This window comes from Heterocephalus glaber, unplaced genomic scaffold (genome assembly GCF_053883595.1).
Source record: "Heterocephalus glaber isolate CG9 unplaced genomic scaffold, H.glaber_assembly_v1.0 deba00001600, whole genome shotgun sequence".
Classification (NCBI taxonomy): Eukaryota; Metazoa; Chordata; class Mammalia; order Rodentia; family Bathyergidae; genus Heterocephalus; species Heterocephalus glaber.
The window spans coordinates 13,320,077-13,332,882 of NW_028258372.1; the positions used below are offsets into that span (position 1 = coordinate 13,320,077).

The 12,806-nt window shown below is 45.8% G+C and overlaps 1 protein-coding gene across 7 annotated transcripts in view; it reads right to left on the bottom strand.

Annotated features, from left to right (window-relative positions):
• Nucleotides 1–1,524: 1,524 nt before the first annotated feature.
• Nucleotides 1,525–12,806, bottom strand: part of Tnr (tenascin R) — a 434,816-nt gene continuing 423,534 nt past the window's right edge. For all 7 annotated transcript variants that reach the window (XM_087194348.1, XM_004853393.3, XM_087194345.1 and 4 more), the window contains 2 exons: nucleotides 10,427–10,590; nucleotides 1,525–9,427 (listed from right to left, as the gene is read on the bottom strand). In XM_087194348.1, coding sequence (XP_087050474.1) covers nucleotides 9,308–9,427; nucleotides 10,427–10,590 — 284 coding nt within the window. In that variant the 3' untranslated portion in view covers nucleotides 1,525–9,307. The remainder of the gene's footprint in view (nucleotides 9,428–10,426; nucleotides 10,591–12,806) is intronic.

Sequence of the window (12,806 nt, forward strand, 5' to 3'; positions counted from 1 at the left end):
CAGGGAAGAGGCTAAGAAATTGTTCCCCACAGTTCCGTTCTTGGACTCCTTCAGTGGTAGAGGGTCACGGCGTTGGAAGAGGGGATTTTATTTCTCACATGGCCTCAGGGGTTCGAAGAAGCCTGATAGTGCCCAGAAAAAGATGAGGAGGAATGAACTTTTTTGTTGTTGTTTTATTTCCAGGGTTGGGATTCTGTCCCTCTTTTCAAGTACTCATTATTTTTCCATTATAATGAGGGAAATGGAGAAAATCTGTCTTTCTTGGCCTTGGAATTCCACAAATCTGGCTGCGTGCCCCGTGGTCTGAGGGGAGCGGTACTGCCTGTCACACTCCCTCATGTGGCCCGAGGGGGCTGGCAAGCACAGGTGCCGAACCACTCCTGCTGGGGCTGCCATTTCATCCCCTTGACTCTTGCTTGTGCTGTTCCCTCCCCCATTTTTGTAGGTCAGTTTCCAATGTCACAGGTCCTGGTCAGGATGACCTCCTCCAGGTAGGCTCCTAAAAACCCCTCTCCACTCCAACAGGGCGGGAGATTGTCTGGGTTTATGACTGTCGTCCAGTTATCTTGATCCTTCCTGAGTCTGCTGTGGACCTGAGCTGGATGGAAGCTTCCCTCCTCACCCTCCTCTTCCAATGGTTCCTTGGTTGAGGTCTTGCCTAATGTAACCTAGGGGTCAGAGTTCATTTTATACTGTGCACTAGAGGGAAGAAAATGAAAAATGTTTTCCCAGGTGACCAAGTCAGGGAGGAGGTGGTCACGAGAGCCACCATCAGAGAGGGTGATGGTGACTTAGTAGGACCAACTTCAAGTCAGAGTGACAGGGCCTGGCAGTGCAGGCACAGAGGGAGGGAAGGCATAGCCAGCTGGGTCTGTTGAATATTCTCAGCCAGTACCCATAGGTGGCACTAGAGATTTGGAGATCTGGCTGCCCGGCATGCTTCAGGGTTGACAGCCAGGAGAGAAGGCAGGAGGGAGGGATGAGTCACTATCTTGTGACTGAGCAAAGTCACAAAACCAGAGATGAGACCATGTTGGTGATTCTAGACAGGAGAGGCTGCCATCCATCAGCAGCCTTTTCTGATGGTAAAAGCAAAGGGTGAGATGAAGAATGCATAGTTGGGGCCGGGGATTTAGCTCAGCGGTGCTGTGCCTGCCTTGCAAGTGCAAGGTCCGGAGTTCGAACCCCGGTACAAAAATAAAAAGTATGCCTAGTTGGTGGGAGATAGAGAAGAGTGAGGGAGCAAAGGAAGGAGAGAAGAGGAAGAGCAGGTGGGAAGAGGAGGATGAGGAGGGTAGAGATAGCAGGGCTACAATGGGAGCGCGGGGATAGGGTGAACTGAGGACGTAGATAGAGGTGTGGGGCCATTAGGAATGAGAAGAGCTTACTCAGAAGGGTGAGCTAAGAAGAGCCATGTGGCAGAAGGGGGCTGGTAACCACAGCGGAGAGGAGGTCCAGACAAAGGCAGGCCAGTCCTGAAGGCCGTGCCTCCATATTCCCCGTAGGACTCAGAGACACACACCATTCCTTCAGGATCTTTTATTAACGTATAGAAAATGTGTTTAAAAAAGGAACTATACAGAGGCTAAAAGCAACCAGGACTAAAAATACTAGTTAACAATGGTTAACAAGCAGAGATTCTAGTCTTTGAGCTACAGTGCCATGAAAGGGTGGGGCGGGTTGGTTTTCCCTCTCCCTTGCTCTGTGTGGTTTTATTTTAGGTCATTAAAGTGTGCATCACCTGAGGAGTTTGTACCCTTTTCTTCTTCTTTTTCCTTCCTTCCAGACTTTGTTTAAGGGAAGTGCTTTTTCAAATACATTGTAGCTACAAAGTCAGTCTTTGTTATTTTTTTTTTACCTGAAAAGGTTGTTAAAGGTTAAAACGACAAACTTAAATTCAGAGGGATTGGAGGATTTGGTGTTATGAGTTCTCAGAACAACAATTTAGATTCCACCAGGGTGAGTTTTCAGCTGCCTGGGCTTAAAGTCACACGACATGTGTATGGTACCTGGGAATTCCTGTGGGCCTGGAGGGGACTGAGGTTGGAATAGCTGGAAGTGTGTAATGATAGGAGGAGCCTACGGGTTAAGAACAGACTCAGATAGATTCTGACTCTTAGTTTGTGAGACCCTCATCTGGCTCTAGGCCTCAGAGGGGACAGGTGGGAAGGGGTCAGTACAGGAGTGTTTAGTTGAGTGACATTTTTGCCGGAACCATGGTGTCTGCTGCCTCTAACATATGGTTGTCACCACTGTCCAAGCAAGGGAGAAGGAAACCCCACCCTGGAAGGGGACCACAAAGGCAGTTTTCTCTCTCTGGGGAAGATCCATTCTTCTTTATATAAGCATTGTTTAACAACAACAACAAAGGCTCATTTCTGGAATTGTGGCCTGGCATTGAAACCACCAAGTTACTAAGTACGGATTTCTTTCTACATCCCCCAAAGTGGCAAAGAGACCTGAGATTGTGGCCAGTTCTTCTCTGAGGCCCCCTCACCCCACCCGGTCCACTGGGAATGTGAAGCAGGTTATGAAAAGGGAAAAGAAACCGGGGATAAATAAAAGTCATTTCTTTCCTGTCTTCTAGCTTCATTTCTCAAAAAAAAAAAAAAAATCACAGATATGCCTGTGTAAGGTACCTTGATGGTGTTTGTATCTCTGGGAGTCTGGGAGGGGCTGGTCCAGATCTGTCTGCAACCTGATGATTTTTACCTAAAAATTCATGAGTTTCCTGCATTAGCTAAACGTGGGTACTGATTTGAATACATTCATAATATAATATTTTCTTCCCAAATTCTAGGGTATATCAATGCTCCAGGTGCTTGTGCCGGGTTTATTCTGAGGTTTCTCCCTCCTAGTCCCACCTATGCTGCCAGCTCCAGCTTGAGCAGCATGACTCACATTGGAAGAGAAAGAGGTTCCTACATTCCCAAAAGAATGAGGTGGGAGAAATTGTGTTTGTGCCCTGGTCTTCATCTTCTCCAAGCCTGTGGAGGACCTCTCTTCTACCTCCCAAATTAAAAGAAAGAAAAAGAAAGAGCTGCCTGGATGTTTCTTACTCCTTCCAAAAGTGAGGCTGAGAGTCCCCAAAGTATGTGACCAAAACAATGCAAGATTTCCCCTTTCTTAAAGAGAGAGAGAGAGAGAGACAGACAGACAGTGGTATCAGAGGCCTTTTTGTGGGAATTTTAGTAAAATCCAAGATGTGCCTGCATGGCTTACTAAATATAAATAGAGGCAGCTTCATGAGAAGAAAAATCAAAGGATTTTGAATTAGCTGAAGAGATTCTATGGTTCTCTTAAGTAGCTGTGTGTTGCCAGGGTTTTAGTTCGGTGGTGCTGTCGTCTGCCTTGCAAGCCCAAGGTCCTGAGTTTGATCCCCAGTAACAACAAAAACAACAACAACAACAACAACAACAACAGATACTGAACGTTAAGCAGCTGTGTGACTTTGGGGGATGGAACCGAAACTCTCTGTGCCTGCCTTCTCTTTTCTGTCAAATCTGAGTCAGGGTTGTGGTAAAGATTTAATAAAATGTGTTAAGCCCTTAGCATAGTATCTGGTCAATAGTAGGTACACTATTGTACTCTTTTTCTCAATCTTTCTCTTGAAGAAAGACAAATTAAAAAGCTTATATCAGACCTGACTTTCCCCCATTATTAATTGGCTGTGTGAACATGGGCCAGCTGTCTGTCCTATCTTGGCCTCAGTTTACCTGAGTATGAAGTCAGAGAATTCTGTTAGGTGATCTCTAGTATTCCCTCTGGCTTAAAGGTGTGTTCTCAATGTTTGCCCGGGGGCAGGGTTGAGCATATTAGTGTTCAGTGACAGGATGTTAAAAAGCAACATAGAGTTTCCCTGGGGACTGCTAAACCAGCTAGAGGAAGCACAGGATTCTCATGGGGCATTAATTCACCGGCTGGCCTTGCACCTGGCTGTTACTTAGGTGTCTTGGGCCTCTGAGAAAGAGACTTGCACCTTCTCACCTTTGCCCATGGTGCCAATGCCCAAGAGAGCTAATGTAGGCAGAAAGGGTTAAGTGTTTCTGAACTGAGAATTTAGCATTACCCCAACTCACAGCCCAGGAATAGGGGCTGTTTCATTAAGTTAATAGAAGGAGCCCAGTTCGTCTGAGGAACAAGAGCCATGTTATTTGGATGCTCTGCAATAGCCTTATTAAGCTTGGGGAGGGAGGGAGGATTTCCTCTTTGGAGAAAATGCAACACTGTCCAAAGATCTTGAGCTTTGCCAAGGACATTTGGACAATGATGTGCTGCAGGTGCAATGAAGTCATGTTTCAGGCCAGGAGTGACCTTGAAAAATAAATCAGAAATGCTGGAGATGACAAATCAGGCTGTGATTGCTGGTGATGAAAAAGAGTGGTCCGGGCAGGATGAGTTGAACAAAGTCCCTCGGCTTCTTGTTTGGTGCAGTAGGGCTGCTCTGGTGCCTTCATTTTTCCTCAGAGAAGTGGACAAATGGATAGGAGATCTGGTTGAGGCCAGAGGCCAGCACACAAGAAGCCAATCTGGTACATTTATTATGGCCACTCACACCTGCTCTCCGCTTTTTTTTTACTGTGGGGATGTTTGTAGAAGGCTTCCTTTTAATCTGTGATGATCCATCAGCTTCTTCTTTTGTTTAATTTTTAATTTTATTCTTCTTCCTAGCTGTTTTTCAAAGCCGAAGAATACAGAACTAGCTTAAGCAAATCCAGGGTGGATACAGTTAGCGTGAACTAGAGTCATTTTTTCCAACTGGACCTGAATCCACATCAACAAATTAAAATAAATACTAGAGTTTTTTTCCCTACTTACTTTTGGAAGTTTTTGTTTCATCTGCAAGCTCTCATTTGGCCTGGTAGTGTCAAAATACTCCAGTATTACTGAGGACAACTTTACACATATGTAAGGGGTTGGGTTAAGGAAGGGGCAAAGGTTTGGGGAAAGCAGTTAACCAGAGATCTATAGGAATGTGAGCAAAGGGCCCTGCAGTATACAGCTAGAGAAAGGCTATACACACCCTCAGAAGCCAGCCCTATGACTTACACTACCCCAGAGGATAGAACTTCTTTGTCATCATCACCTGCATAGAAAGGGAACAGCCAGGAAGATTAGGCAGGGTTGAGATGCAGCTCTGCTGAATCTGGATGAAAAGCAGATCAACAACTCACAGATCCACCCCAGGCTTCAGAGGTCACCATAGGCCCTTCTTGAGGCCTTAGCAAATTTGAGGCAAATGTGAAAACAGATGATCCCACATCTTGTGGGATTACTGAAATTGAACTGAGCTTCAATCTTTCAAAGTTGCCTTATCAACGTTTTAGGAGCAGACAGTGAGATGCAAATAGGGTTGGAAAGTGATCCCCTCCTGCCTTTTCCTCTGCTTTGGAGGGAAAGAAATGGAACTAGGGAATTACATTGAACAGGTAGGAGTTTGGTGATGGGAAAGCAAGGAACAAAACACCACACAGCCTGTGTAAGTGGTCTCACATTTCCTGAAATTCTGGGTGGAGGGAGGAAGGGAGGGAAAGAGGGAGAAGGTGAGGGGAAGGAGGAGAAAGAAGCAAGTCCATGCAGGAGCATTTGCAAACAAATCCCAGTCACTGGCCATCTCTTTTCAAGCCCCTAAGCTTGGTGTGTCCACTGTTCCCGCAGGTTCCCTTTTTATTTCTCCAGAGAAGAGGACTGAGAGGAACGCATAAACCCGTTCTCAATGGATGCTTTCAAAAGAGATCTTTAAAAAGATTCTTTAATGACCTTTTGTCCCTTAATTTATAGCTCTGCTCTTGGACTAGATAGTAAAAGTTAAAAACTGTGTTTAGGACTGTTTGGTTTGGCATGGGACTCATTGGCAACCTTGGTTCTTTGAGCTTGAGTTTGAAATAGCAGTTTGTAGCGCACAGGAAGCTGGTTGGTCCCCATGGAGAAGGAACAGGGTGTCAGGTGTTCATTAATTTATGAATAGTGGAGTTGGGTTGGTGGTAGGCAAGGGGTGGGGTTGATTTAAATATTCATGGAAATTCGCTCTTCATCTCTTTGCTGCCAGTCTGTTTTCATCTCCCATACAGATCAGTCCGGATTCTTGGTTTGGAACGCGGTCTCCTGGAAACCAGGAGAGCCCAGCTGTTCTCAAAGTGTTTCCCCTGGGTCTCTGGAGGTGTTTTGCGCGCCACCTTGTGGTCGCTTCTAGTAAGTCCCCTCTCCATTTGTTATAATGGCCAGCACTTACTGTCATTCCTGCTACTGCATCTTTACATCTGACTCCTTCCCTTCCGGAAGTGACCCTGGAAAATATGACAATCCTTATATGATAGGAAACATAAAAAGGAAGAACTACTTGGGTCTGGCAATGAGTCTACTGCAGTCACTGGTAGTTGGTTTTGATCTTTTTGCTACTGTTGTTTTTTTGGTGTAGGTATATATTCTAATATGTCTTCGTTAGACTGCCTTTACGGCAGGGTCCGTTGGTTTTCCTTCTGAGTCCCTTATGAGATCCTTTGGTGTCCTTGCACTTCTCTGACATCCTCCCTTGGGAAAAGCACAGGTGCTTGGAGGGACAGGATAAGCAAGCATCAGCTAAGAAGTCAGAAGCAGCTTCTTAGTCAAGAAGCTCAGTGAAGAAGTTAGGTGAGTCAAGTTAAGAAGCTTTGAGTCAAGTTGACTTCGGGAATGGGAAGACAGTAGAACAGTCTCCTAAAAATGGTTAAGGATAAAAAAACTAACAGCCACAAGAACAACAAAAAATGCCTCAGGAGAAAAGTACTTTACTTAACAAAAGGAATCTATAAATCTTTTTATAGAGTGTTGGGTGAGTTGATCTTTGAAGTTCCTTTCTTGCTTTAAAATTCTCTAAAATGCATCTAGGCAATGTGGCAGATACTCTTTATAAATATGTTCCGTAGGGTAAAATGGTTCCAGTGAAAGGCAGGCTTTGGTTTCCCCTGATGTCTCTTGACTTTCAGCCGAACTGATGACATACGATCACGTTCCATTTCAGTTCTTCTGATGAGGTGGGCTGTCCTAGCTCACTCAGGTCCCTGGTACTGCTTTTATAGACACGGTTTAGCCTCTTCCTTGGCATTCTCTTTTCTGGTGTGTATGTGTGTGTGAGCATGTGTGTGTGTTTTACTTCTGATTCTGAATCAATTTCTCTTTCCCTTCCTTCCTTCCTTCCTTTCTTCCTTCCTTCTCTCCTTCTATCTTTCCACACCATGACCAAATTGAGTTCTCTCATGAATATACTCAGATTTTCAGATCATAAACTAGCATTATTGATGTTAAAATAAAGGGAAATTAGAAATTATTCTATTCTAATCTCTCGTCCAACAGGCGAGGATACTGAGGCCAAGCGAGGTGAACAAGCTACCCAAAGTCATAAGGCTGCATAAGGGCAGAGGTGAGCCTTTTGCCTCACCCCAAAGTTCCTCCTCATTCAGTATGCTTCCTTCTCTTCATGCTTGTCCTACTGTCTAGCTCAGTCTTATTTAATGTACAGGTTTCTCTTTCTTCCTCTTTCTTCTAGTTTTCTAAAGCCTACTGTGAATTGAAAAATCAAAGCACCACCTACTTTTTTTGATCCCAGGTATGTGGTAGATGAGGTCTTGCTGGAAACCCATAAAGAGGAGGTGCCTGTAGAACATGGCAGGCTGACCGCATCCTCACATCCCCAGAAGTGCAACTCTCAGTCTAAGGAATTATGTATCCCTTCCTGATGATTAAAGAATTTTAGAGGGTGGATGTTTCTGTTACAAAATTACCAACTCTCAGGCTTATCTAGTCACTGGTTGGCAAGGCACGGATGCCCCAGTTTGGCTAACATGGTCCCTGCAGGAAATGGAATAGGGCCCCCGGGGAATAGGAGGAGAAAGGGAGAAGGCAGCTGTGGGCCCTGGGCATGAATTTGGATAGTTGCTGCAGGATGGTGGTAGCTGGCATTTGATTTGGAGGAGAAGTTGAAAGGTCACGGCTTTCAGAACCCTGGGCTTAAAAATCAAATTATGCTGGCGGAGACAGCATATCTCACAACATGGCAGACATGCCCACAGTCTTCCCCTTTGTACCTTTGGGTTTCTAGATGTAATTTCCTGTGGCACTTTTCATTTTTCCTTTCAAAAGCAAAATAATAAAAGAAGATGGAGAAAGGCTTCTCATGATCTCACCTCATTAAGGGGTCATTTCTGTTTCTCACAGGAACAATTTGTTTTAAAAAGCCCCCAAAGTAAATATTCCATCTCTTTCCAGGATTATTAATAGGAGGATGGCTGTCTGGTCATACAACTTCTTCTTCTGCTTTTTATTAAGCCACCTACACCAAGGAGAGCCTGGCTGATGACAGAAATAAGGCCTTCAGTTTGCAAATTCAGGAAAATAATCCACAATAAAGTAGAACAGAAATGGTAAAAATGGAAGTAGGCAAGATCTACGTTTTCCATGGGACTTATAATCGCTAGGGCAGGTGCCCTTATTTCTGCTTTCTCTGTCTTTTCCACAGAGCTTGACCCAAAAGTGCTACAGACAAAAGCCATCTCCCCCCGCCCTGCCCCAACCCCTGAAGAAAGTTCCTGTGTGGCCAACCTGAGGGAGAAGTGGCTTCAGACCCACAAAGACGCAGCCACTGTACAACCCAGCGCCAGTAGTGAGCAATATCCTAGGAACTAGATTTCAAAACAGTGGTTGGGGTGATAAGATTGTAGGCTCTAAAGTAGAATGAAATTAGGCGAAGGACTGAGCATAGCTAGAAAAGAGGCCACACTGCTCTGGAAAAGTAAGAGTGTCAGAATGAGAACTTTGGCCCATTCCAAAGGACTTGGCTGTTGGGTCAGGGTGTGGTTGGTCTCTTCCCTCTTAGGGGCGCTGCTGGGCAGGCTGTCTTGCTCAGACTTCTTCTCTGGGCTGCTGTGACTACCTGATCATCAAAGGCTATGACCAGATTACCAGTACGTCGAAGGCGGAGGCATCTGAAGAACATAGAAAAAGAGGTGCACACCTATCACCCTAACAATTGTACTCCATGATTTGTCTTTGAATTGGTCATTTAAGTGAACGTCCCACTTTTCCTCCTTGGTGGGAAAGGAGGGGAATGTTAGGGATGACAGGTTAGGAGGGAGAGGGCAGCCGTGGGGCCAGGCTCCAAGCAGCAGAAACTATGCTAGACAGTAGTCAGCTGACCCCTGCCTCAGCCCTGCTTCCTCAGATATCGTTACTATGTTGCAAAGCACATTATTATCACCCTCCCCCCTTGTATCATATTATAAAATACAAACAAATGACAGAAAAGATCGTTTGGCTTGCGACTGCCCACTGCTCAGAACTGCAAGGCCCGCCGTTTCCTCCCGGCTGAGAGACGGTGGTTGTAGGGCCGCATCTTCATTTCCACAAAGGGTATGGAGAACTCGTGGCCTTTCCAGTGGTACCAGTTGATGCCCTGGGCGTGAGACAGAAAAACATATCAGCACACTCTTCCCTCTCCTTGGGAGGCCCTACTTGAAAGGAAGGGAAATGATGGCAATCAGCAACCAAGAGGTGGGTTTAGCTATTTCAGTTAGCGAGTAGCTTTATGGCTGAGTTCCCACTGAAGTGAAAGGAGCAGAGTCTCGGTCCAGCTTTCCCCCCAAACATGCCTGTGGCCTGGATCTTTGTTGCAGGGCACTCCTACTGCCAGTTGTGTGTTTCTGGCTTTTAGAAAGTGTGCATAGGGCCGGGGATTTAGCTCAGTGGTTTCGCCCCCTGCTGCGCAAGCGCAAGGACCCGAGTTCAATCCCTGGTACCAAAAAAAAAAAAGTGTGCATACACCAGTCAATGGTGGTGAATTTCAAAATCCCAATAATGTGGAAGCATTTTGAAGAGACTGATTTTTGCTCACTCCTGATAGGAGACTCAGGTGGTCTCCACCTGGAATGACCGACCATCTGGGTTTGTCTGGAATTGTGGCGTTTCCTTGGATGTGACCTTCCAGTGTCAACACTGAGAAAGTTTCAGTTGGTCCAGCTGTCTCCTTATTATCCAGTCCAGGCTATGGACTTGCAGTCTGGGGAAAGAGTCCAGTTCATGGGCATTTCTGATCTCTCCCTGCCTGGGCCCTTTAGGATGAAGTTGAGCCTTTGAAACTGTTTCTAGAATTGATAAGCTCCTCCCACAATGAAATGAAATGGAAGCTGACTGGTCATCAAGGGCCAGTCCGAGTGAGTTCTAGCTCCATATGCCTCCCAGAGGAAGGAAAGGAGCACCTGGACCTTCCTCTGGCTTCTACTCCATGCTGTCCCTATCCCAGTGTCTGTTACACTTTTCTCCTTATAATAATAAAGAGAAATCTAAATGTTTCATTTAGAAAGAAGAACGTAGGACTCACGTGTGCATTAAGATCAGGCTGGGGCCATGGGTGCTGAGCTCTGAACCACCCCCAGTGGAGCAGATGATCACCTACCTGGCTGTGCCTGGATTCCCCGTACTTCCCATTCAGGTTGGTCCGGTGGCAGTTCTTATACCACCAGGCGCCCTTGTATGACATGGCACAGTTAGTAACAGCAACATCATTGTCTCTGTCCTCTGTGGAGAAAGGGCGTCCCTGGTGGTAGCTGAGGGAGTCTCCTGCAAAATAGAACATGCATGAGGCTGTACTATTTGTCCCTCTTACCAGGATTTTCTGGACATTTGATCTACTCCCAGGAAACCTGGCCTCCATGCCCGGACTGTCACCCACTCTCCTGTTCCCACTTAATCCCTTGGTTGGCCACACTGAGCTCTTTCTCTATTTTATCCCTGCTGTCACTACCTCTACACTGCTCTCTCCAACCAAATCCTCATCCCTTAACTTGTTGCTGAGAATTATGTCCACACAGTCCCATGTCAACACCCTGCCTTTTCCCTCCAGGCCCGGATGGGGACACAGAACATCCATGGTTCCATTTGCTGCAGGGGAGATAGTGCTGAGCCATGCTGACTTGGACCATTCTCCACCTCCCTGGAGTAAGTTCAGCCTGGCTTTCACCTAGTGCTGGTCAGACCACACCCCAAATCCCACATTCAGAACTTGGTGCTGCCTGTGAAGAGAGATATTATTAAACTAGAGTCCCATTCGAAAGAAAATAGGATAAAAAAAATGTAACTGTGTCCAAGGAGAATTGGGTTGGAAATGGGCTGCATCTTGGGGAAGGCAAGGGTCCATGGATACTACCATCAAATATCTCAGGGACTATTAAAAAAGCATTAATGGAGAAGTGTGACAATCAGTATTTAGCGACTGTTAAGATAAATATTTTGGATAAATATGAGGGCAAAAATCACCTAAATATTAGAGCTGCTCTCAAGTGGTATAGATTGCTGAGAACTCTGGTGAGATTTCTATTCTCAGAGGCAAACAGGCTGGGTGCTCTCTCTCCTGGGAATGTTGTGCAGGAAGCTTGTATAAATGGGGTATTTAAGGTAAAGGGTTAGGCCATCATTCCTTCATAAGGACTGATGAAACTTACGGCAGGATTTTTGGCTAGGGACGTTGTGAAAAGGCTCATACTATTTATTAAATTAAAGTGATCTTAGATGTGTCTGAGGTTATTTTATGCTAGCAGAGATGTAGTTCTGGTTAGATGGCTTTGGAGTTGCAATCACAGTGGCCACTCAATTCCTCCAACGCATGGACCACAGCTCATCCTTTGGCTGGTCAGTCATCATTTCGTAGGGAACCCCTCGGCTGGTTGCTAAGGCAACATATCATTATATATATTCCATTCTCTTCATCTTCTCTTTTCAGTCTCCCAGGATTCAGACTTTGTATCCATCTAGAGCTAATCCCACCACCTGCAACTTGTTCTCCATCTTTTCCCCATCCTGAAAAAGCAAGAAAAGATTTCTTACCCTTCCCCTATTTTTTAAAAAAACATTTTCACTTCCTCCTACTGTAAGTCATACTTGTATCCCTTATTTTAAAAATGCCTGGGTTAATCCTGCTCTCCAGTAGTGGTTTCTTTAAGCACCCATTCCTTGAGCATGTTGTCTCTATGCTGACATTCCCATCTTCTCCTCCCTGTGCTGTCCTGAAACGAGTCCCTCCAGTTTCCACTTGGATATTGCCTGCCGCTGTCTTCATGTCCTCCTCAAATCTGGCCCCTTCCCAGTGGCTGCCTCATCTATTCTGCACAGTAACAGAGCCCTTGTTTCTCCCTGTTGAACCACAATTCAGATTTACCTCCTTAATCCCCACAGGAGTCCAGGCTCCTGTTGTCTCCTATCAGGATCAGTGTAGCAGCCAACAGCTAGTCTTTCTGTTCTTCTCTCAGATTTACTTCATCCTATTTAGGGCTGCCCAGGGTTCTCCCTCAAACCCCACCTCCACTGTGACCCTCAGGACTTACAAGGGCACCCCCTGCCTCTTCCCTCAGGTTGATGGCTTGTCAGGATTGGCTCCCCCTCCCCCACCAATTTCTTTCTTCCGTACTGAGCTTCTACTGTGCCTGGGACAGCCATGCCTGTCACAACCTCCTCCCTTCAGAAAGCTGCTCCTTCTGCAGCTTCTCATCCAGGGGTGCTTTCCTCACCATTTGGATCCCAGTCAAATGCAGCTGCTGTGACGGAACTTTCCTCAACTGCCAGACCCCCTTCTCTGAGCACTCCTTAGACAGAAAGTGAGTACCATTTCTTGTGCAGTGAGCTACTTCCTAATTGTTTCTCTTAAAACTACTGGTTTAGTTCTTTAAAGGGCATGTTTTATGTTTCTTTTGAGTTTCTACAACGTGTACAATGAACCTTGGGGTCTTGCTGAACAACCTCTTACTGATTTGGAATGTTGAGTTCTAACTCAAGTTCAGTCC